General features: G+C 40.4%; 1 protein-coding gene across 2 annotated transcripts in view; it reads right to left on the reverse strand.

Annotated features, from left to right (window-relative positions):
• Positions 1 to 23,470, reverse strand: part of pvrl2l (PVR cell adhesion molecule related 2 like) — a 279,887-nt gene that overhangs the window by 130,989 nt on the left and 125,428 nt on the right. For both annotated transcript variants that reach the window (XM_087787137.1, XM_087787136.1), the window contains exon 6: positions 22,659 to 22,807. In XM_087787137.1, the coding sequence (XP_087643263.1) occupies positions 22,659 to 22,807 (149 nt within the window). The remainder of the gene's footprint in view (positions 1 to 22,658; positions 22,808 to 23,470) is intronic.

Raw genomic sequence — 23,470 nt, forward strand, 5'->3', positions numbered from 1 at the left:
TGGACAGAGAGGGAAGTTCAAGCTACATGGGAGAGTGGTGAGATGTCATCAAAGGACAAAGGTGAAGGTCCTGAGGGGTCGAGGGTGACGAGAAGATTTATAAGATGCTTTGAGAACATTTTGCTATCGAAGCATGATTACAACGTAGCGTAGACATGTTTTTCACCAGATCAACAAGAGAGTTTTCTAATTCAAAAGTACGACCTTGGAAATATCACATTGAATCGTGAGTACATGGAGCTAGTGCGACAATGGTAACCAAGAGTTCCACGGTTGGACATTCGTACACACTTCAGATTTGATGAAATGACTGGCAACCACAGTTTGTACACGGACTGAACTTCCGGTCACAAAAATACAATTCCGTCACTCAATTATTTACAATTAAATTCAATGAACAGTATTGTTTTCTTACATCGGATAGGAATATAGACTCTCATCAAGTCCTCGGTCTTCTCCATGGTCTCCTATCATTTGGACATTCTCCTGAACACCTCACCAGACATTGGCCACTTTAACCGTCTTTCAAAGCAAAAGCTCTACTCCAAACACACACAACTCACAACCAGCTTCTCCCAGAAACATGTTACTGCTGAGAACCATGGACTCAGATTTGGAGGAGCTTATCTTCAACGCTGCTGCACTACTCGCAAAAAAAATGAGAGCTGAGAGTTATAGCCCGTTGAAGCCAACAGCACTATGTCATCAGCAAAATGCAGTGACCCAATTCTGAGACCACCAAACGGTACGCCCTCAATACCCCCTACATTTAAAACCTTTATATTTTTTTATTTTGCAAAGAACTTGACTCTGTGTTGATGCCACTCTGTTGGGGAGATATCAGCAAAACAAGATCCATGGACATGATGAATGTTGATAAGTATATCTAGGGAGAAGCTGGGTTTAACATTCTGTGGAGACCCCTGATGGGAAATGACCGGAAAGGAAGAGCACGTCTGTCAGTTTAATTGAAGTCTAAATAGGTGCTGAGATGTCTCATTGGTCTCTCCTTCCTTTGACAGGACAGACACAGAATATTTGAATTGTGGGTTGTTGCTTTGGATGGAGGGTAAAAAACCTCGACAAAAATGACCAGAATGTGCTATAATCATTTCGTCACAATAATCAAAGAAGCCCTGAGAAGAACAGTCGCAAACGACCAGGACGTGTTGTCACCTAATGCTCAACACAATCGTGTGAATAGCTGAGCAGGAACAATTCCAATCCTTCCGTTGGTTTCTGGGTGCAGGTGAAAACTCATTCATTATTCAGTGCACATATTTCACGCTGACGTTCGGTAGCTCCTGAATCCAACGTGGAAATAAGCCAGTGTTTTCAAACCCGTGCAGGCGGAGAGCAGTAAACCAACTTTAACAGCGACACTGTCCTCCAGGGGGAGTTAACACAATACTAAGAATGTTCCGGGTGAACATGAATCAGGGCTTTTAAGCAGTGAAGTTCACTCCCTGCTCTTCAACTGGATTCATCTTAAAGTCCTGGACTGGAATTTGTAAGTTGACGCTGTGTTTTCGCAGTTGCGCAACATTGTTTTAATACTTGTTCCCATTGGCTGAATTCAGGAGCTGATGGGATCCAGACCTCGGCGGCTGATAGCGATCAACAGATCCAGATGAGTCAGGATCAACCCCACCCCATACCGTTCCTCTCCCTCCTCCGTCCACTCTCACTCCATCCATCACACACTCTCTCTCACTCCCACGACACTTATTCATCTGACCGTGTTTCTTAAATGGCCTGCTTTGTGGTTTTAATGATTCATTTCCAGGAAATTCGAGAAGGCGGGCGATAGAGGGAACAGTTTAAGGGCCTTCAAGAAAAACAGCATTTGGCAGAGAATGGAAAAAAAATTGGACTTTTAGGACTGTTTCCAGTTAGTTCCACTTTGAGAAACACTGATTTCCTTGGTAATGACCTATAAAGTAACCACCTTCATATAATTGTGTACTTAACCCTTCGTCTCGGACAAAACCGCACCGCAGAGCTCAGGAGTAAAGTGAGCTCCTCTGAGATTATTGAAGGATTTTGTTACAATATGTAGCTGCATGTTTGTGGCTTTTCGCGTTCAGCCAACCAGCGATGTGATCCTGGACGGGTGAAGATCATCATAATCAGTTCAAGGTGTGGACTAAAAAGCTGATGTTGCAGAATATAACTTCATTTTAATGTACTTTCCTGATGTCTCTCGTAAATGTCAGGCCGGTTCCACCGATCCTACTTCAACTTCTATAATGCACTGCAACTGATTTGGCTTTTATTACAGTTGTGACATCCATCCATCCACCCATCCACCTCATAAAACTCATCTAAAGTCAGGTCACAGGGGCAGCAGATGGAGCAAAGAAGCCTACATTACTCTGCTATTTGCACATACTGTACTCGACAAAGGTGTCCAAAGTTGAAACCTTGCAAGGCTTTGGCAAAGGCAATGTTAACTTTGAGTCTCTCCTGAATGACTAACTTTAACTAGAATGGCCTGGTCAGATTACGCAATATCAACTGAAATATCTCTCTGATTTGGTTGTGAAAGAACAACGACGATGCAGGTAGAATCTTATAATGTGTTTTCGATCTTCTACAAAAGTTGGGTCAAACTCAATCGCACAAAAGACCAAAATCTTCATTCTTCTTCTTCTTTCTTAGCTCATCTTAAACACTAGCATCTTCTGAAGTCATTTTATCAACGTCAACATTGATCTCTACTGACTTTTTTTTTTACTAATTTGGCCATTAAACTACCACTAAAATGGCTCAACGGGGCCGGATCTGCTTTCCCCAGGCCTCAAGTGTTCCTCAACAAGTCTGGCTTATCGGACATTTTGTCAGGAGTTTCATCAAAAAATCAGTTTCAACTTCTAGGCCAGACTCATGAACACGTCAAAGAAGCCAAGAGCGACGGGACAGTGGGCTCATGATGTTACAGCGGAAGTTGGTGGATACTGTTGCCATGACGAAGTGCAAATTTCATTGTATAATGTGGCTGTAAATGTCTTAAACAACAATTGTGACCGGTACATCACAAGGGTTGCCTCTTGGCTCAGCTCTTTCATCACCATGACAGACCAACAGAGTAGTCATGATGATGATGAAATCTGGTCACAGACGTGTGATAGAGACTTCCACATCCCTGCAAGCCTTTTTCCCCAACAGATACCATGGTCTAAGATTTCAAGAAGTGTTTTTTTATCTGCCAATCTTTCCAGCGAGAGCTGCAAGTCGGAGACTTAGTGAGCGAGCAGCACCACATCGTCCATAAAAAAAGCACTGTTGACGTCCTCAGGCGGCCAAACTCTAAAAACGGTGCAGAGAGAAATTGCTGCTGCAATACGGTCAGAAAAGAAGGTCAAGGGACGTTGACGGTATTTTATCTTTTTTAACCTGCGAGTTTGACACCTGAGATTCAGGCACGGAGTGAAAAGTACTTTGAGGAGCTAATAAATGAAAGCCGGGCGACGTTACAAGGGTGTGTGTGCGGCAAGTTGCCGGCTGATGAATGGATATTGTGATGGATGGAAAAAAACTACTGTGAAACCCTCCGTGTTGTAAATCACGAGATCAGATACTTCACTGGAAGTCTTCATCAATCTCACTCTTTTTCTCCTCCACTCTCTTCTAACTCATCATGTAGCACTCCAGCTCTGGTCAGACCCTCCTGACCCGCCAGACCTGCTCCTCCTGATCCGCTTATTGATCAATGGAGAGTGGATTAGCAGTGCTGATAGCAGTCTGACCCCGAACAAACCCTGCTGGATAATTGAAAGACACCGAAGCGGTCAGTGGGACTACACAACCAGCAGTCTCTCTAATGAGACCAACACACATCGCACAACATCCAAAATGAAAGCTCAGCCAACAGATCAATCCAGTCCACGACTATACATTTATAAAACTAAATAATTTTCCAAACTGTTAACACGCATTTTTATTTATTTATTATAATGATGTAGTTTTGAAATATTTATATACATATTTTAACCAATTGAGATATTTGTTATTCAAATAAAGATCGTGTTCCCATCATATTAAGGCTTTGACTCTCACAGCGGCTGCAGTATGTTACGTGGCTCCTTAGGAAATTGAATTGCGAGTTCAAGGGTCGTCGAGGGGCACAATTCACACATTCCATCTCTGGAAAAAACAAGCTCTGACCGGAGATTCTGAATATGCTTATGAAGCCGGAGCAGAGTCTCTTCAGCAGATGCTCAGCCGGAACATCCCAGGAGACTCCCTCAAACAGTCGCTCTCTCTTGGGCTTCGGTTTGAGTCTCTGACAGACAGCTGAGCTCTAGAATCTACATATGGAGGGATCTATCTTACAAACACACAACCTCTCAACAGCTACTTTAAATAACTGCATATTTACTGGTTTCAATATTTGGCACAACTGATAAGAGGTGTAAGAAAATATCTGTACATTTAAAGGTCAACTAATGTAAAAACCCAACTCTCCTGACTCACATGTTTCAAATGTTGAAGTTTTCCTCTCCAGGATGAAGTCTCTCATCATGATCATGTTTTGAACTCATACTTTATAAAGTTCTCCCCCCTCTGAAATCTGAGCGAACGAGAGGTTACAAGAGCGGAGTCCATTATTACATAATAATGGCTTCACTCCTCCTCCAGCCAGCTGTAACCACACACAGCTTTGTTTATACACAAATCCCTCGGAGGAGAAGACTTCTGGGATCGATGACATGCGGTGACAAACCTTGATGCTTGACCAATCACAGCAGAGTGGGTCTGGTTATGGTAACAACATTTAAGATTCTAGTACAATGATTGGCCAAGATGAATTTAAGAGACACTTAAATAAACACATCACTAAGTGTGGGAGATTAAAAATCTAACCAAATTGTCACACTTACATGATTTGAGCTAAAGTTGGTTATTTAAATGTCATTAACCACAAATAAAATATTCGCTCACTGATTATAATCTTATAACTGCTTGTTTGTGGGGAGGAAGGAGGGGAATGTTGATGTCTTTGTTAAGATTAACTTGTTCATGTCACTGTTTGGTTGAAACACAAAAGAACTGTAATGAACCGATTGTCAAACTGCGATGAAGATATAACAGCGAACTAACAGCTCTGTGCTTCAGAAAGAATTCAGACAAACTCTGCTTTTCTTTTCTCACTTGTACAAGTAAAACGTGTGACCAGATCTGATTTGTATTCTTTGTTTGAGTAAAAACGTTAAGTCAGATACCTTACCTGAAAATCAACACTAACATGAGGTCACAACACGTTTTACTGACCTGAACTATCATTTTACTTAAAACTGCTACCAGGAAAGTCCAACAAACTATTCAGCTTCATCTAGAAATCACTTCTGGCCTTTAATAGGTTCAATGATGCCTGCTCTCCTCTTGCAAGACCCTTCGATATCACTTTATTCCCCATGTTGGCTGAGAAAATAAAATGGCGTCGGCTTAAAAATCCATTAAGAATAGTGACCCACACCCGGCAAGCCACTCAATTACATCCATTCAACACACAAAAGGCAATATAGATCTTTCCCACTGTGGAAAAAGAAAGCTGTGTCTCATTTTTCGCTGCCCTTTATTCAGCTTTACTTTGATTTAATGGATATTATACGGCTCAAAGCATAAATTGACCAGAGGCCTTTTTTATCATTATTCCAATCCAAGCGCGGAATCGACCACAGGGAGCCTTTTGTTCCGCGAAACATGTTCATTTTTAAACCAGACAATGTCAATTTTGTGACAAACCCCCAGTGCTCTCTTTCGTAGCACCAATTTGATCGTCCAGCCTCTGAAACGTGGCCACTGCGCTGAAAAGAAACCTTGTTGTTGAATGATTTATTAACAGTCTGCTGACTTTGAACGAGAGCGATGAGAGTTACCGAGAGATGAGCGACACTATGCCTAAATATTTAACACACCAACACTTTCTTTTGTTTTTCAAACTTTACTTGGGGTTGAGTTACTAAAGATCACATTTGTTATTCACTAGTCAGTAGAGAGTGTCTGATACTGCGGTTTAACTTAACTTGTTTTACTTTTTTATTCGGGAATCAGGTTTTATTGCTTTAGTGTTTAAAATGAGCGTATTTATCAATCTATCAATCTATATCTTTATTGACATAAATATTTCAATTAAACAAGCTTTGAAAGGGGTTCTGGGTGATCATTAAGGGTGTGTATTGGCAAGAACCTGACAATATGATACAAACCGCGATACAGGAACAATGATACCATATATAGCGATACTGTAGTAATAAGGATATATTTGTAGTATTGTCGAATATTTGACTCTGGTGTTGCAGAATTTACAGACCATTACTATTTACAAAATCGTGACTACTTTCACGTGACGCACTAAACTACGAAAAGCTGCTGGAGTCGACTGTATCCTCTCGTCCTCATCAGGAATGAGATCTGCATTGTTCCTTTAGCGGCGGACTAAGTAATGACTGAGGCCATCTAGTGGCCAGAGTTTAATTGCAACCCAAGAATGAACAAATGCTGTGAACATTTGAATGTTATTTAATCATTTATAAATAAACCGAAATATTTTGATTTGAATACACTTTTTAAACAGTTAAAGAACCATGGTAAAAAATAAGATATGATTTGAAGCCAAAAAACAAACAAACGATACTGTGCTCTCGAATATCGATACAGTACCAAGGACAAAAAAACATTGGTTTAATATCCGTATATACATTTTCCAACACCTATCGTAAGGGTTTTTTTTTGTGACAAGTCGCGTGTCATTGTGCTCTTGTGGGTCTAAAGAAAGTGAGTGCTAAAGACAGCGTCGAGAAAGAGTGGAAGATGTGCACTGAAGGAAAGAGAAGGAACTGACAATGGATGAGGTGAAGGAGCTCCAGGCTGCAGCACACAGAGAGAGACGACAGCGAGGATGTTAGCAATGATGGAGAAACATAATAAAGTTACTAAATAATATAACTAGTTGAAACCTAAACATATTTTTCTTTTGTGTTTTTAATCCAGCTGTCGTCATTTAAGTAAAGTATTTTCAGGTCTGACAGTGAAAAACGATCCCACACTCCGTTAATTGAAGTAACCAGCTCCATCACGGAGTGATTTGAATTTTAAAGTGGACTGTGCACATGACATATCCGAGGCTTCAGGCAGCGGCTCAGCACGACAGAGTATGATTGCTTCTGATTTCATTTAGTATTTGCGCAGCAGAAGGATGATTAAATTCTTAAAGTTGGCCTTCCACATTCATCACCTCTAAACTCAACTTTTTTCTATCGCCGATGGCCAAAGACCGTTCATTCAGAAGCACATGTCAACACATCTGGTTGATGATACCCTACTGTGACAATGGTAGTGAAGTAATTAAGATATAGAGAGTGTGTGTCTCTCTTATCTGCTGGTCAGAAAGTCAAATCACTGGCTGTTACGTTTCTCACGGGGGAAAGTAGTTCAACAAGTACAGTGTTCGTAGTGAGCAAACGATGATTACTGTTTTGTCTTTTGTCTTTCTAAAGCAGGCGTGTCAAATTCAACTGGTCAACGTACATTCTCGTCAAGGCCGGGACGCAGGTTGGGTTTTACCTTTTATTTAACTATTTTTTCGTATTTATATTTGTAATGTTTTGTGTTGTTTAACAGTTAAATCAGGCCTTTTTTGTTTGAATTTATGTTTCATATTTACCTAATCCATGTTAACTATATAATCATATCGAAATGCATTAAATGATAAAATTTGATGTACTTAAAGTGAAATTCCACCACAAAAATTCAACTAATTTTCTACTCCACCCTTAAGGGTTGGGATTATTTTCAGAGTATTCTGTTGCTTTTTAGAGTTACGGACACATTTTTCTGTTCATTTTAATAATCCCAGGGATGAAAATACACTTAAAAACATCCAAATACCTCCATAATGTTCGTCTGTAATGTCCATCTTGTATTGAAGCCTCAACGAGATCAATTGTTCCGTAAATATTTTACGCTTGTTTGTGGCAGATGTTTAAAGAATAACAACGGAGGTACTCCTAAAGTCATCCAGGTGAATATTGCGAGCCAAATTATCCGGAGTACTTCTGGTTTGTATCGTTACTGCTCTTTAAAGGTCTACTACAACATGCGTTAATTATAGACTTGTTTTATTTTGTTCCGGATCAATTCTTTTTGCAGAGGCTTCAATTGAAAACGTTACAGACGACCAGTATGGAAGTATTAGGATGTTTTTAAGTTTGTATTTTTGGACGGAGTTCATCCACTAAGCTCTAGTCGCTACATTCGCTTGATGGATCTACTGACTCCTTCAAGAAATATCTTAAAACGTTTCTAATTGTTCAGGCTTTTCCTTGATTTTCTGGAACTCCTGTTTGTTATCAGTTTTATCCTGCCCTTTAAAGTACATACTTTATTGAATATTGTTTTGATTGTTTAAGCGCTTTGTGACCCTGGTCTGGAAAAGCGCTATACAAATAAAAATTACTTACTTCCTTACATTAAAATGAACATACATTCATAACTCTATAAAGGAACAAATTACTCTGAAAAGAATCCAAAACTTTAGTCGACATGAGGGTGAGTAAAAAATGAGTGAAGTTTGAATTATGGGTGAACTATCACTTTAACTATATGCCATTGAAGGACTGCAAACATCATCTTGAGGAAACTGCATTATAGCTGCCGAATTGATGGAAAATCATACAGCATTTTAACGTTTTAGTAAAAATGATACTGCGACCAAACCAGATGTAAATTCAATCCAACCTAATCCAGTATAGAACAGCGGAACGCGGATGCGAAAACTGAGAAAGGGATTGTTTTTGAACAAAGCGCTAATCCTCTGAATCCTTCTTACCTCGAGTCCCATAGGGGGCATGCTATATTTCACCCACTCCCCCTTTCATGGACCAAAATAAATGTGATACAAACTCCGTCTCTCCCTGGAAAACAATCTATTAGGGAGAGTGAAGTCGACGTCAAACCCACCGCATCACCTATTGAACTCGGTTTTCTGTTCATTTCTAGCTAATCAAAGGCCTAATATCCTTCGATAATTCCCCTAATTTGCTCACAGGCCACACAGGCAGTTTTCCATTAAAGCCAGCGCAGACATGCTTTATTCAAGTATATCATTTTTTAAGCCAATTACAAGCCTAATCCTAATTATGTGTCTGTCGTGAACCAGCAGCGTGCACGAGCGGATTCTTATCCAAATCTCCACCTACTTCTTCTGCGGATCATCGACGTGTTCTTCAACAGACGCCTCTGGAGAAGAGAAGTCGTAGCTCAAGGCTTCTGGTAATGTTGGAAATGACCCCGTGACCCTAAGTAATCACATCGTCCCTCAACAATGATGCATCCAAACACACATCAGCAACTTGGAGACCCAGTGAAAGACTCGACGGCTACAGTATAGAATGATACAATAACCTGTAACATTCCGTATCAGTGAGACAACAATAAACTGGCCTTTAGCGCTTTAGAAAACTGGAGCTGTTGTTGTAGTGGATGCCGATACAGTGTTTGGATACTTTCGACTTCGAACAATGAAATTTTTTTTTTTTTTTACATATAGAAAGATGTAATGCATACATAAAAAATTGTGTTGACGCATGATACAAAAAGAAGTGCCCTCATAGGTGAGTAAACTCTGGCAGAAGGAAGATGAAAGCGATACATTTTGGCCCCAAGGTCACTATTATTGTTAGTCTTTCACACAGTAAATTAATCACTAAATAAATACATAAATTAAACAATTCCAGTTTTTACAATTAACATGCAAATATGCAATACTGCGTTAGTTCATTTTTCTGTTGCAATTCAATTTCCAGCCCTGGATGGCAGCAGGCATTCTGTTCTCTGCCGCTAAATAAACATTAAAAGATAAAAAATATGCCCGTGATGACTGAGCATGAGGGGATACAGTCGACTCCAGCCGCTTTTAAAGCTGATATTTAAACTTTTTTTTTCTTTTTAATGAAAGCAAATACAAAGTCATGTGATCTGTAAATTCTGCAACACCAGGAGACAGTTCTCTGACCATACTACAAATATATTGCAATATATCTGAATCATTGTCCCTGGATCGTGATACATATCGTATCGTCAGATTCTTGTTAATACAAAAGCCCTAGTCAGAGAGACATGACCAAACCTCTTGGAGGTAGCTATTGCTTCTGCAACCATTAAGTTACTGAACAAAATTATATAAAGTCATGTTATGAGTTGAACTGTGATGAATCCCACAATGCTTTGCCTCTTTTGTACAACAAAATGGGAATATAAGCAAATCAGTCCCTACAACAATTTGTCACACCATCAGCTTTTGGGAATCAAAAACCAAACAAACACATTTTTCCTCTCGACCAGAAAACCTTGATACAGCTCCTCATGGTATGTTCTGGAATTACAATAAAACCTTTTTTTTACTTGTTAAAAGTTTGGAAAGTATGTCCCCATTAAAGAGAAGTTTTTGTGTCTACACACTATTAAGCAGTGTGTGCCCTGTTTTGTGTTTGTGCAAACATTCTGAGCTGGTAAACTAGTTATTTACCCAAAGTACTTTTGCCCTAAAAACTACTTCATAAACTTAACAGAGTCACTGCGAGAATTGACTCCAACTCCCTCCTCAGCCAGAACAGCACCTTTCTTTCATTAATGTTTAATTAGGGGCTTTTGGAGAGTCACAAAGGCCAACACAGATAATTGCTTCTTTACCGCCGATATTTCTGAGCACACGATTGTTATTCCGAGCATTTCCCAGAATGATGTTCAATAAACAAACAGACCCTGAATGAACGTTCATTAGACAAACAACAAATTGGCTACAAGAACACCAGAAAATGGGAAAGTTAAAAGCCCGGCCCGATAAATATAAAGTGACTCTTATTTTTATTGCATTTGTGTCTTTCTTATCTGCTATTAGCAGTTGAAGAATATCATTTATCTGAGGCTGCATATACCCCCCTTTTAAAATTGAGTCAAGTCAGCCTCCGCCGCATTAAGATCCTTATCCAAGCAGACAGCGAATTTGTCCAAGTTTAATACAACGCACATGATTCTTTGTGGGTCTTTAAGCAAATGTGCTTAAAGTTTTACGATGCCCGTTTGTTACTTCGATGTCTGGAACTCTTCAGAAGTTACAAAATCAAGTCTGAGAGAGAGAGAGAAGCCTGATGCCAATTTAACACGAGTTAGAAATCCCTCAGACATCGGCAGATGAGACCGGCACATCCATTCTCCAGGTACGGCCCTGAACCAATTTGTACAAAGTGGGATACCCGGCTGAGTTGGTCTCCGGGGGTGGAGTGTGCCGGCTTAACTGGGCGACGGGATTTGCCTTCAAAGTTCCCCCATCCAGACCCGTGGAGCCCAAAAACATCCATTGGCCAGCACTGAAGCTTCCACAGAAGGAACAGAGAGCTTGAGAACAAAAGATGTATGTTTGTTCTTCTCTTTGAAAAGCTACGACAACAACCACTGTGGCAAATAAGTTGAGAAACGAGGATTTGAAAGATAAGACTTTGTTATATATCTGTTTGTTTTGTTCTCAGGGTTCTTGAGGACTCAGCATTTGGTACATTTCAAATGTGGTTCAAACGGAATCACTTGAGGAGGAAGGAAAGAAAAATATGTTTGAAAGACGGATGAAGAACAGAAAGAAAAACTCAACATTTAAAATTAGATCTTCTTTCATTTAGAGTGGCGTGCATTTTTCCAGAAGTGTTTGAAAACGATGGGATGCGCGGTGAAGTTGTAACATCTGCACAAAATCATTTCTTTCAAAATGAATTCAATGAGAACACACACTGAGAAACCAACAATCAAAATCTGAATTCTACAAAGTCTTCACTTAAGCTAGTTTTTGTCAAAACAGGTCGACATTCTCAAACGTCTTCGTAACTCAGTTTAATCGCAAGTTTTTGTTCTTCGTTACGTGTAATGTGTTCAAACATACGAGAAAGTCTTACAGTCTGGTCTTGTTTGGTTTAGTTGTGGCGTGGCATGTGTTCTACACTGATCTCATGATGGTGCACCATATAACTCATTGACCGCCAACAGTGGTTTGTTTTTGGAAATTGACTGGATTAACTTTACTTTTATAACTTGTTTCCTGCCTGAACAATCCCGTCAGAGGTGCCGCAAGATCACTCGGAAAATATTTGATTAAATCCTGTTCTTGCGGAATGGATCTTGCGGAAAACTTGCTTCGCTTCTGGGTTTGTTGTGAGCCGGGGGTAAGAATCAGATTACAAAGAACATCAAATACTCAAACTACCAGACGTCATAGAAAGACAGACTTTGTAATTCAAAACTACATGAAAATGTATAAAACTAGATCCTTGACTTCAGACATATTGCAGGTCGCGGGTCAAAAACGAGGAACTCTTTAACAAAAGAGGTGGAAATATTGACCCAGAAACCACAATCCGGGAGAAGGAAAGTGTCTCAAAGCTCAGTGAGGAATCATGTATTATGACTATATTTGGCAGCCTGTAGAGAGGTGTATCTGAGCGAGGATAACACAAACACACACAGTGGCCATCTTTATCTGCAGTATGTTAATTCAAAAAACTATGTTTAGAATATAAGTGGGAATACTGTAAACAAAAGGATAGAAATAATGAGAATCGTTCTTTGTTTATTTTGGATCCCTCAACAGAACCAGAAGTGGAAAAGAAAAGCTTTGTTCTCGACTTCAAGAAACGGCTTCACAAAACCGTCCCGACGACCGTAGCAGTTGGCCGTTCAGATTATTATAGATTAGGATTATTAATGACATTAAATCCTTCACAAAAAAAAAGTAGTGCAGAGGATTTTCGCAGCAGCCCAAAGTTCCAAGTAAGATTGAAAGCTAAGACCTTTTCCTGTTAAGAAGACAGAGCTAAGTGGAGAAACTCCAGACATGTTGAAGCGAAAGCCTTGGGAAGCTCAAATCTCTCGCCTCCGAACGTTACACACACACCAGTGGAAATGTCACACAAAAAATAAATGTCTCTCTCTCTCCTGGGTTTATGTAATCTGGTGACTGGAAGGTCATCACACTGTGAGACTGATGGAGAAATAAGTGAAGGTTGATGTCGCCGGCCACCAGGAGATCCCGAGGCCAGATATAATCCCGGCAACATCAAATCAGTCTCTGTGCAGCGTCTCATGAGTGCCAGTGTGCTCATGTCTCCCTGCTGGTCGTCCCGGGTGATAACGTCCCACAGGTTTGTTTCCTCGGCTCTTATCTCACACCCTTCTCCTGGTCACTGTCAAAACGCTCACACCAAGAGCCAAAAGTCATAATTCACTTGGTGTTCTGGATTTGTGCAGATCTTCTTGTTTTTTTATATTGCTTTGTCTCTTAACTGACTGATCTGATGTCACAGGCTCTTTAGAGTCATCTTTGGGAAGAACCAGGCAAGAGTTTTGAGGAGATTTATAGGACATTTTTATGTATTTCTATGGAACACTGGGCACGGCAGAGTTTGGCCCCTGTGTCATGAGAGTAAAACTTTGAACTGAAGTAAAAAATGACAATTTTATACTATTTTTTTATATCTTAATTACATTTTCTCTTTTTCTTTTTTCTTTTAGTAAATATTTCTGGTCCCTAGAAATACATTTAAAGGCATTATACAAAATAGTTTAATTTGATATTTAAGTAAAGTAATTCAATTAAATACATTAAATTAAATATTGCTTAAATGTGACCTTATATATATTTTATAATATCATAATTATGCTATTCCTATGTCTATCTCTGCCTTTCTTTATTTTGTAACGTCAATATTTTAATACATTCTGTTTGATTTAATGTTCCCTTTTTATTGGTACCATCATTTATTTTGGCAAACTTGCCTCCCAACTGTCAAAGTAAACAATGAGGATACCTTGAAAAAAGTAATTTCCCGGATGAGCTACAAAAGATCTAACAGCTAATGCTAATTATATGAACATGTTTGACTTTTTGGGTTGGGTGTTAACTTCCCACTCGGTATGATAATGGACCAAGATGACCGTCACCGTAGGGCAAGACTCGATGATCATGTGTCAGTCAAACTCAAATGTCATTCGTCCTCAACGCTCTACGCTTCCTGCTCTGGGAAAAGCTTCTGAGAAGAAGTTAAGCTCATGGAAGTTTTCGTGGAACTTTCCGAAAACGGAATTCCAAAAGTAGCTTGCTCACATCATTTTGAAGAAGACCTACCCCACCATCAACTTTCAAGGTTCATTGTTCCTTTTGTCGATTCATCCTGACAAAACTGCCTCGAAGTGAAAGATTATCAAGGTACTTTATCTGACTTGTTTATACAACTTGATAATCCAACATACAATGTTTCAGTCACTTTCAGTTTCTTCAGTTTTCTTTGTGCGGTTCAACGCCTCCATTTTTGAACACAAACAGCATCATTTGCTTTGATTGTTGCGGCGCGTTTGAAGACGTGTTCGGCAATTAGCGAACACATTTTTTAACCAAGTGCTGCAGGTAACAACAGCGACACACAAGTGTGAGTAACGTCAATAGTTTGAAGACAATAGAGTACTGAGATCTGCAGCCAAAAACGTTTGACGATTTAATTTCATTACCACTTAATGTGATTGTTTGTTTGTCATTTTTCCAGTTATTGGTTTTAATTTGGAAGTGAAACGACTCAAACGAATCCCCTTCGGCTGAGTTTGAATTGAATTCATCAGATATTATTCATGCTGTTCTCCTTTGGGCTTAAGCTGAACACAAAGTGCACTTTTGAGGCCCTGGGACCCTCGAACGACGAGTGCGAGTTCAATTGAAGTATTTGAATCGGATAAGAAGCGACAGGTCGTCCAAACATTCTGTGGAAATGAAACTTTTCAACGGGAAACCTCCAAATCTGCAGTGACGGCTCGGTTTAGCTGTGGCTTTATGTCTGACATGCGAGAAGATCTGGAGCCGGGTCTTAGATGTTGGAGGAGATCCCGGATCTTGTTCACGTAAAAGAACAAGTTCTATAGTGTTCTCGAGAATATACGACGACTGGATCGTCTTTTACGCTTTATATCCTAAATCCTGGAGTTTTTATCTGTTTTTCTTTCCACTCATGCATTGTCTGCCTCAGTTGCTCTGCCCTTTTTGGGGATCAATAGTCTGTGTCTACCCTTTTCCTCTTCTCCCAACACATTATCAATTCTCACGTTATAGTCTTATGTCCTTTCTTGCAGCTCTTGTAGATCTTAAAAGAATGCATGTAAATCTCAAATCCTAGGTTCACTCCATTTACGTTTCCTGTTTTCGCTTTAAATACTTTATTTTCCTCTAAAACTCAATTGACCATGTGCAGTTTCAAGCTGGAAACTTTGAAAAAATGTAGATTAAAGACAACTCAATGAAGGATTAGAAAGTGAATGAATGTTTTTGATTAAAAAACAATGCGAGCGTTTGGTGTATAATGAGGCACGAGGACGATTAATACGTTTCATTGCTAACCACGCAAATAGTAAAACTTGCTCTCAATAATTAAAAGGGAGACGGATAATGAGTTTTCTTCAAACTGTTCTTTCCTTTCAAAGAGTGCCACATAGAATGTTTAATAACCGGTTCTTCCAGCCCTCGGCCTGGACTATGTTGGAAGTTGATGAGGTTCGACGACCCTGTCTTAAGAGTGGCAGTCTTTAGTAACTCAGATGATTATGACATAAACAGTTCTAGTAAAAGGTGTGTTTTAGTTTCACCACTAACTACCTATTACCTAAGTGGCCATGATGATAGCACTGTCAAATACTATATCTAGATAATTCTCGTAACTTCATCTAATGATTCTGATACACTGTCTCTGAAGCTAAAAACCTTGTCTATTCAAGTTCTAGGACGACTTTCATATTTGTTGTTTTATTAGTGGTTTTGATTATCGAGCTCAGTTGCTTTGACCTTCTTTTGAATAGTTATTTTTGCAAAACTGAAATAATAATTCAGAAAAACTAAGTTTGCGTTCAAACTTCATATTCAAATACCTGTCAACTCAAATGAAATGTTCCATACCAGGAGACGCACTTCAAGCGGTCATGGGTTAGTACAATTTAATTTCCCAGAGTTCAAACCTTCTCACCACGCTTTTGAAGAAGTCATCTGAGGACTAGGTAATGGACAATATTCCCAGAATCATATTTGCTCAGTGCAAATATCTAAGAATAAAAAACAGGTCATCCCTTCATTACTTTTGTCAGATAAGGCTGGTGCACACCAACAATATTATGAATACCATAGGAGAAGAGTAGGTACTGTTGGTGGTCAGAACTGTTGGCTGAGACCCAGACACTATGGTTAGGATTGTGATCTCTGCATCGAGTTCAGGATTGTACTGTTCTTTGGCAGCGACTTCATGGGCGCCAAGGAAGACGGGCTGCTAGTGAGTGTGTCAGACAAGAGTTTCTAGCTCGCTGCCAAGGTCTCGTTCTTTGGCACGAAGACACAAATTTTACATTACAGCGAAGGAGAACGAGGCTTCTACAAACATGGAGGTTAAAGCCGAGCGTCGCACTTTAAAAACATGTCCGAAAATGTATTTCTACAAGAGGTTGAAACATCTGTTTAAACAGTCAAGTTAAGTAACTTCGGGAGTTATTCCAGATCAAACACGTAGATTATCAGCAGCGAGTGTTTGTTTGGAACGTGGCCGGTCAAGCCTGCCTCCCATTATTTACAAGGGGGTACACAATGGAAACAGCTGAGCACTCTCTAATAAAGCTGGTGATGTCGTAGCGTGAGGTTAAGTTGCTATTCAACCTTCAAACTTCTACGGAAACATCCAAAAAAATCCCAATACACTAGATTATTAAACCCAAACAAATCATTCCTGAAGCTTTGTAATTTAAAAAGAAACATAAATTGGATCTTCCCAGTAACTAAATTAATATTTTCACTAAACGTTTCTTCTGAGAGTTGCGTTGATAAATATTAATTGCAAACTGCTGCCCATCTCAACCTCCAACAACAGACGAGCAGCGGGGTTTCTTTCACCGCGATTGGAACTCTTAGAAGCGGCGAGTGAAACCACAAGAGACGCAATCATACCCGTTAATTGTTTATGAATTCAGTCGGACTCCTCCTCAGAAGAAAGTGCATGTTTACGCAGAATCCCGGCAATTAAATATGAACCTAATTAGATGTTACTTGTTTCATTACAACACATGTAGGTTTGATTCTTTACTTACTAAGTGCATTCGAGAGCGTTGGCATTTGTGCATCTTGTATTCCAAGTTAAATAAATCACAATTTTTATTTGAATATAGAGTCTAAATTCAATGTTCCATATTCTTGGTCACTAGAGCAGATCCAAGTGCAGGTTTGAAAACCTCCACATACCTTCATCTAAATTTGAACGCTTTCACCCTTGGGCAAAATCATTATTTTTATTTAATGCAGAGGTTCATGCTCTAATTTGTGTGTGTGTGTGTGTGACTCAATCTGTGTGTTGGTACGTTGGCCTTTCTACATGGGGGGCTGTATTGCCTGCAGCGATCCATCCAGGAAATGCTTCTCCGCTGGTTCCCCTCAGAAGTGACTTTGAGTGCATCTGAGCAGCATCTGCAGCCTCCAGCTCGGAGCCAGCTGGACGACCCATGAAAGAACTGGACGTAATGGGCGAAGATGAAGCGATGGCGAAAAAGAGGGGAAGAGGACGGAGAGAGAGAGGGTCAGAACGTCCTGCCAGCGACGCCTTTTTGAAACCAGGCCGGAGGTCATGAGAGATTCTGGAGCGCTCTCTCCCCGACACCGCTCCCCCTCTCTCCATCACTCTCAGAGCTTTTCCTTCTGCCTCATCTTCGGACCAGTGGTTGTGCAATCTTCTCGCTCGCTGCATCTAATATTCTCAAGCACTCCAATCAGTCGCTCGCCCTCTCTCTCTCTCTCTCTCTCTCCCTCTCCCTCGCTCGCTCTCTCTCGCCACGTTCCAGAGATCCAGCTGGCACTAACAGCAAGGAAGCGGACCATGTATGTTTGGCATCGTGCACATGCTAATGGTTGAGACGGGAGTTCAGGCTGAGGTTTCATGCTCGGGGTGCTTCATCTGTGAGAGGACCTATATAATCAGAAACACTGAGATGTTTGCTTTTTATTGAAAAAGTCTCGATTAAATAGTAGCATTAAAGTCAGCGGGAATTAAAACAGAGTACTTACAGTATATATAACCTGTGATAATACCTATTTACGTTTACATTCTTTTTTTAAAGATTTATTATCCATATCATTCCTGCGAGTGGTTACGCTATTTTACATTTGAAATGAAAGAATTAAATTCAAGAAATGCAACCGGATCTTCATGAATAGACAAGGTGAGGTGTGAGTTTGAAACCCTTTTTGTATCATCTACTAAAACAGGCATGGCCTATTATTTATTCCACAATATCCATCATTCTCAAATTTCCGGATGCCATGGTTATTATCAGTTTGCTGCAAGACACTGAAACTGTTCATGGTTCAGTTAGTAAATCAGAGCTCTTACTCCAGTACTTGGTGAGAAAAACGTTTTTTGTTTCCCAATGTTCAAAAAAAACAAAAAACATGTACTTTCGAAACAAGCCCCAACCTGACTATCATCACGGGTCAGCCTGTCGAGTATGTGGACAGGTATAAATAAAAGGACAATTCTGAGATTGTAAAAAAAAAAAAGAAAAGTCAGTCGCCCCTGCTTAGTCTGTCTGATCTCTACTTTTGGACAGCTCCAGCGAAAGGTTAACACCATTCTACTGGAGAGTTCCTTAGGCTCTGATCTTTCTGACGCTTTTGATCCCCAGAGCATAAAACCAAGCAGTACAGCGACAGACCAATTGGGTTCTTAAGTCATCACCGCTCCTAGATTTTGAAAGACCTGGATTTTGTTTTTAGTTCTCCTGTGGATTGAGTGCGCCCGATACACTCACGAGGTTTGTTTTCTTGGTGTGTATTCAATGTTCTCAGACTGCTGTATTCCCTTCTGCAAACAAATTCACCTTCGGGGACGAATAAAGAAACCTCCAACCTTGACCCGTTTTCAAAAGAGACCTCTGGCAGACCAAGGATGTCTCGAGCTTGGCCTTGAAACACCTCAGTATTTTCCAAGAAGACCGGGGAGAGGTTTCTGGAGAGTGGGTTTTTACTATGGCTGCTAACCCTGTGATCCGACCTTGTGTGAGCAGTACTAGTGATCGTTGGTGAGGTGAGACTCATCTATGTTTGGGCAGTCGTACTGAAAGACTCACACTTGAGAAAATCTACTCCCATAATGCACTGCAACATTAACCTCATATTGAAGTAAAAAAAACATTTTGAGTCATACCTTAGTCATATGTGTGTGAATCAGTGAACTTTTGAGACTTACTTCCGGACAGCCCATAAATATCTAAATTATGTTTCTCTAAGTTTACTGACCAGTCAAATAGGCATCAGCAGTTATACTGTGGCAGGAATTTCAATGATTGGAATCTGTAACAGTGTCTGGTTCGTCTCCAACAACAAGTCAAGTCTTGTTCAAAAGGTGTAAAAAAAAAAAAAGAGAGAGAGAACGTCCAGATGTTCACTGCTGTGCAGGTTTGTTTACTGAGTCAGAGTGTAGGAGGACCAGAGTATCTACGGAGGTGTTGTCTGGAAAGAAACAAATGTGTCCAAATAACAAAGTGGTGAAGAGAAGCTCTCGATCCCTCACCTCACTTCTAACCTCGGTTATTCACTATCGTGCCTTTTCCCTCCCTCCTCCCACCAACCCACATTTCCCGATCCCTTCTCGCTCGCCCTGCCTCCGCAAACATGTTCATCAACCCTTCTTCCTCCGCACCGCCGCGACCCTGCTGGACGTTTGCAGAGGAGGTCATGACACGAGAAGGCGACGGCGGCGGCAGACAGCCCGGTGCTCTCATGTGCCGCTGACCAGAACAGTCGTTAACTGTCCTCGGCGGGGATATTAGCCAGAAGAGTTTGGACCGAGGCATCGTTGAGCCGGAGCGTACGTGACACTTATTATATCACAGAGCGGAGCCAGAAACAGCTTCTAAGAATTCTCGACTTCTCGGTTACATCTCATGTTGTAACATTCAGTGGTAGTTAGTTCTTAGAGGAGGGTCAGCAGATGTTTTTCATGAGCGCCTTGAGAAAAGGACAGAATCTGTCTTCAGCTGTAGTTTGTCAAAACACATTCTAAGCTTGTGAATAACACAAATAAATATTTTACTACTCATGTTTTGGACCATTTTATTCGTCTTGGATGATCGATAATATCATCATGTCCAGATTTTTGTGATAATGAGACCCTAAGGATGTGACCTACTACACTTGGTGCGCATGAGCAAAAAACAGGTGGTTTTGAAATGACTGTAGGAAGAAGAAAATGTCATTTTATTTTGGTGATTCTGAGAAACCGGAGCCTTTTCTTCTGCTTTAAAAAAAATTCCAAAGTTCTTGCCCTTTGAGCAGAAATCACCAACATTTTTTTTTAAATTAAAATGTAAAACCTTTCAATGTCACATTTTGACACCACTAAGCAATCTCTATTATTCAACCTCAAACATTTGAAAAATTGGATAAATAAAACTTTTAAATGACACACAAGTAAAATGGAAGTAACACAAAGTGAAGCAATGCTAAGTGTCGATGCTATTTCCTAAAGTATTTTGCCTTTCCGTGAAGAAATGCTGTGTTGAAAGGGTTGATGAAACAGGAGCTTTTATTTTTAACCTCTGAGTGAGATGAACTCTTGGTTCATTTTTCGCCCACGCTTTTTTCACTCCATCAAATGTGGAGCTCTTCGAAAAAAGACTGACCCCTGAACTAGTTTGGCAATAGTGAAAGAGTGGACTTCACAAAATCATTTTGCAAACCTTATAATGTTTACCCATATAAATAGATCAATTCACTATTTAAATGTATTTCATATTGTATGGAAACTGCTTGAGGGTGATGTCCTCTGCTGTGTACTTTGTACCAGCCTGCACATGCAGGAGACAAGGCATTGTACAGTATGTAAAACTGCAGGACTGACATAAATCAGGATTTTTATAAGGCCGCTAAGCTCAGCAGGTTAGATCGTGGTAGCTTACAACGCCAAGGTCGTCGTGGGTTGGATCCCCAGACACGGGCCACAAATTAGCAGTGCCTTGCAAATCCTTCATGGTAAATTCTCTTGTTGTAATTCATTGGGGAAAACAGACTGCTGTATGCAAAAATGTATTATAAAATATAAGATATACTGTTTGTAAAAACATACAGTAGAGAACCTTTATTTAAAATGAATAAGTTAATTCTGTGTAAGACTTTATAGAAATGGGGAAGTTATTCAAATGACTAAAAAGTGATGTTAAAATGTGTATTTTTAATCATTCCCAACACCTATATTTACAATTGTGATCTGTCTTCCGCTGATATTTCAGACCTAACAAGTGTTTCCGTTGTGTGACGAGAGATAATCGATTCTATTCGCTCACCCATTCATATCTACCCGGCCTTGGAAGGTGTTTGGTTCTGCGCTAAAACGTTTGGCAGGCAAGTTCTTGGGCTGTTCTTTGTTCAAGATTTGAGCGAACAGTCAGGTCAGAATAACACACAGTGCTGAAGCACAGCTTACACAATGCACCAACAACAACAAAAATGAATTAAATAAAAGCCTATTCAGAGCTTTTGTTAGCAGCAGACCCAGTACCGTGGTAGATTGATGTCATAATGAACACAATCATCGTAGCACTTAGAGTGGAAAGACCTTGGCAGCCGTTGTAAAATGAGCCATCTGATGGTTTTCTGCAGTCCAGGCGCCGACAGCTTAGTCATGTGATCATTTACTTCTCTCAATCCAATCACACAGAGACTTTTAATCCCATCAAAATATGTGGTGATTCTCTCCAATTCCGATTCAAGATGGTTTCTGATTACTTGGGCGAAACCTTGCTTCACGCGTGGTGCAGCCGGGGCCGCCCGGATTTAGCGTCAACCTGTTCAATCCCGCGGCGGATCCGACCCATCTGGTGCCGTTATCACGACAGCCAGGAGACCAAGATTCACAGGGAATCAATTGGAAGTCAGAAATCTATCACCACGCGGAAATGAGGCCGTGCAACATTGAAATAAGCATTATTGCAATGAAGAAGGTACGAGCTTTTCTGATGCTAATGAATCGGATGGTGAGTGGTCTTCTTGACGACGGATTCAAGACCAGAAGTGAAACATGGGTGTGTTTGTACAGTGAGGCGTAAGAGTGGATGCAGGCACTTGTGACTGATCAAACACCGAAGAAAAGAACAGACCATTCAGACTCCCAGAGGAAAAGTTAATTTCACAACAAAGCAGAATTTCAAGGAAAGCAAAAAAACGTCTAATGAAAATAAGCGGGAGTGACTGCAGGCAAACTGGCTCACACCTACTTAAAACCCGGTGGAAAAATGTGGGAAAGGCTCAAAAAAAATATGTTTCATTTACACCATGGACACACTCCGCAGCTCCACAAGAAGTGGTGCTGATTGGAAGTAAGAAAGCTTTGGAGTTGATCCTTGTCTGGCAATTTAGCCCTGCAGCGGTACCAACGCTTAATCAAAAGCCTCCACCACATTTCAGGAATAAGAAAGATTGAGAGCTCACAAATCAGCCGTGATCCCAGCAGTGTGTGTGTGTGTGTGTGTGTGAGTGTGTGTGTGTGAGTGAGTGTGTGTTGCTGTCTGCTCCTTCTACGTGTGACCACATAAAAAACTGGACTCACCGATGACGAAGGTGGTGATCTGTTGCCTGTTGCTGCCGTGTTTGTTTTTCACCTCGCAGATGAACGTTGTGTTGACGGCGTCGTCCACTTTCCTCACCGTTAGCTTGTTGCCGTCCACCACCACCGTGTCCGGTAACGGACCCGACGCCCTGAGGAAAGGTGCACACGAGTCAAGCCCACCGTACCACGTGATGGTGACCGCTGAGACGAAGAAACACACTGGTTGGATTTTCTTTAAATAGAACAGAGGTCCCAGGTTAGCAGTTGTTGCTAAACATCTTGGATACATTTGTTTTATGTTTCGTCGTTGAATGTTTAACTAAGTTTTGCTGTGAATTTGCTGTGATATCAGGCCATTTTCATCAAATTAAATGTTTGTTATTTTATTTTATAAATCTGTTCCATTTTAGCTATATAATCAAATTAAATTAAACAAAAATGGAGTCCTGTGCTTTGCACGCACTGATAAAAACTTGGGCCGCAGGATACTATGTCATGGGCCGCAAACAGACCACAATCTGTAAGTTTGAAACACCTTGAGAAGGGGCTACTTTTGCAAATTTCTGATCATTTATTCCTGGACATTAAGTTCTGGTCATGTTATTATGACGCTCCTCAGCCTACAAGTTAGTCCAATGGAGAATTAAAGCCAACTGCCAACAATGGAGTCAAGAGTCTGGTGGTGCTGATTGTGTAGCAATAAACAAACACAACTACAAAATGTCCAAGTCTAGTTAATGACACTAGTTTAACAAGCACTTCTGGAACCAAAACTTGTTTCCATTGAGGGGTTTCCTTTAACCAGACCCGCC

The sequence above is a fragment of the Callionymus lyra genome, chromosome 3, assembly GCF_982586985.1.
Source record: "Callionymus lyra chromosome 3, fCalLyr1.hap1.1, whole genome shotgun sequence".
NCBI lineage: Eukaryota > Metazoa > Chordata > Actinopteri > Syngnathiformes > Callionymidae > Callionymus > Callionymus lyra.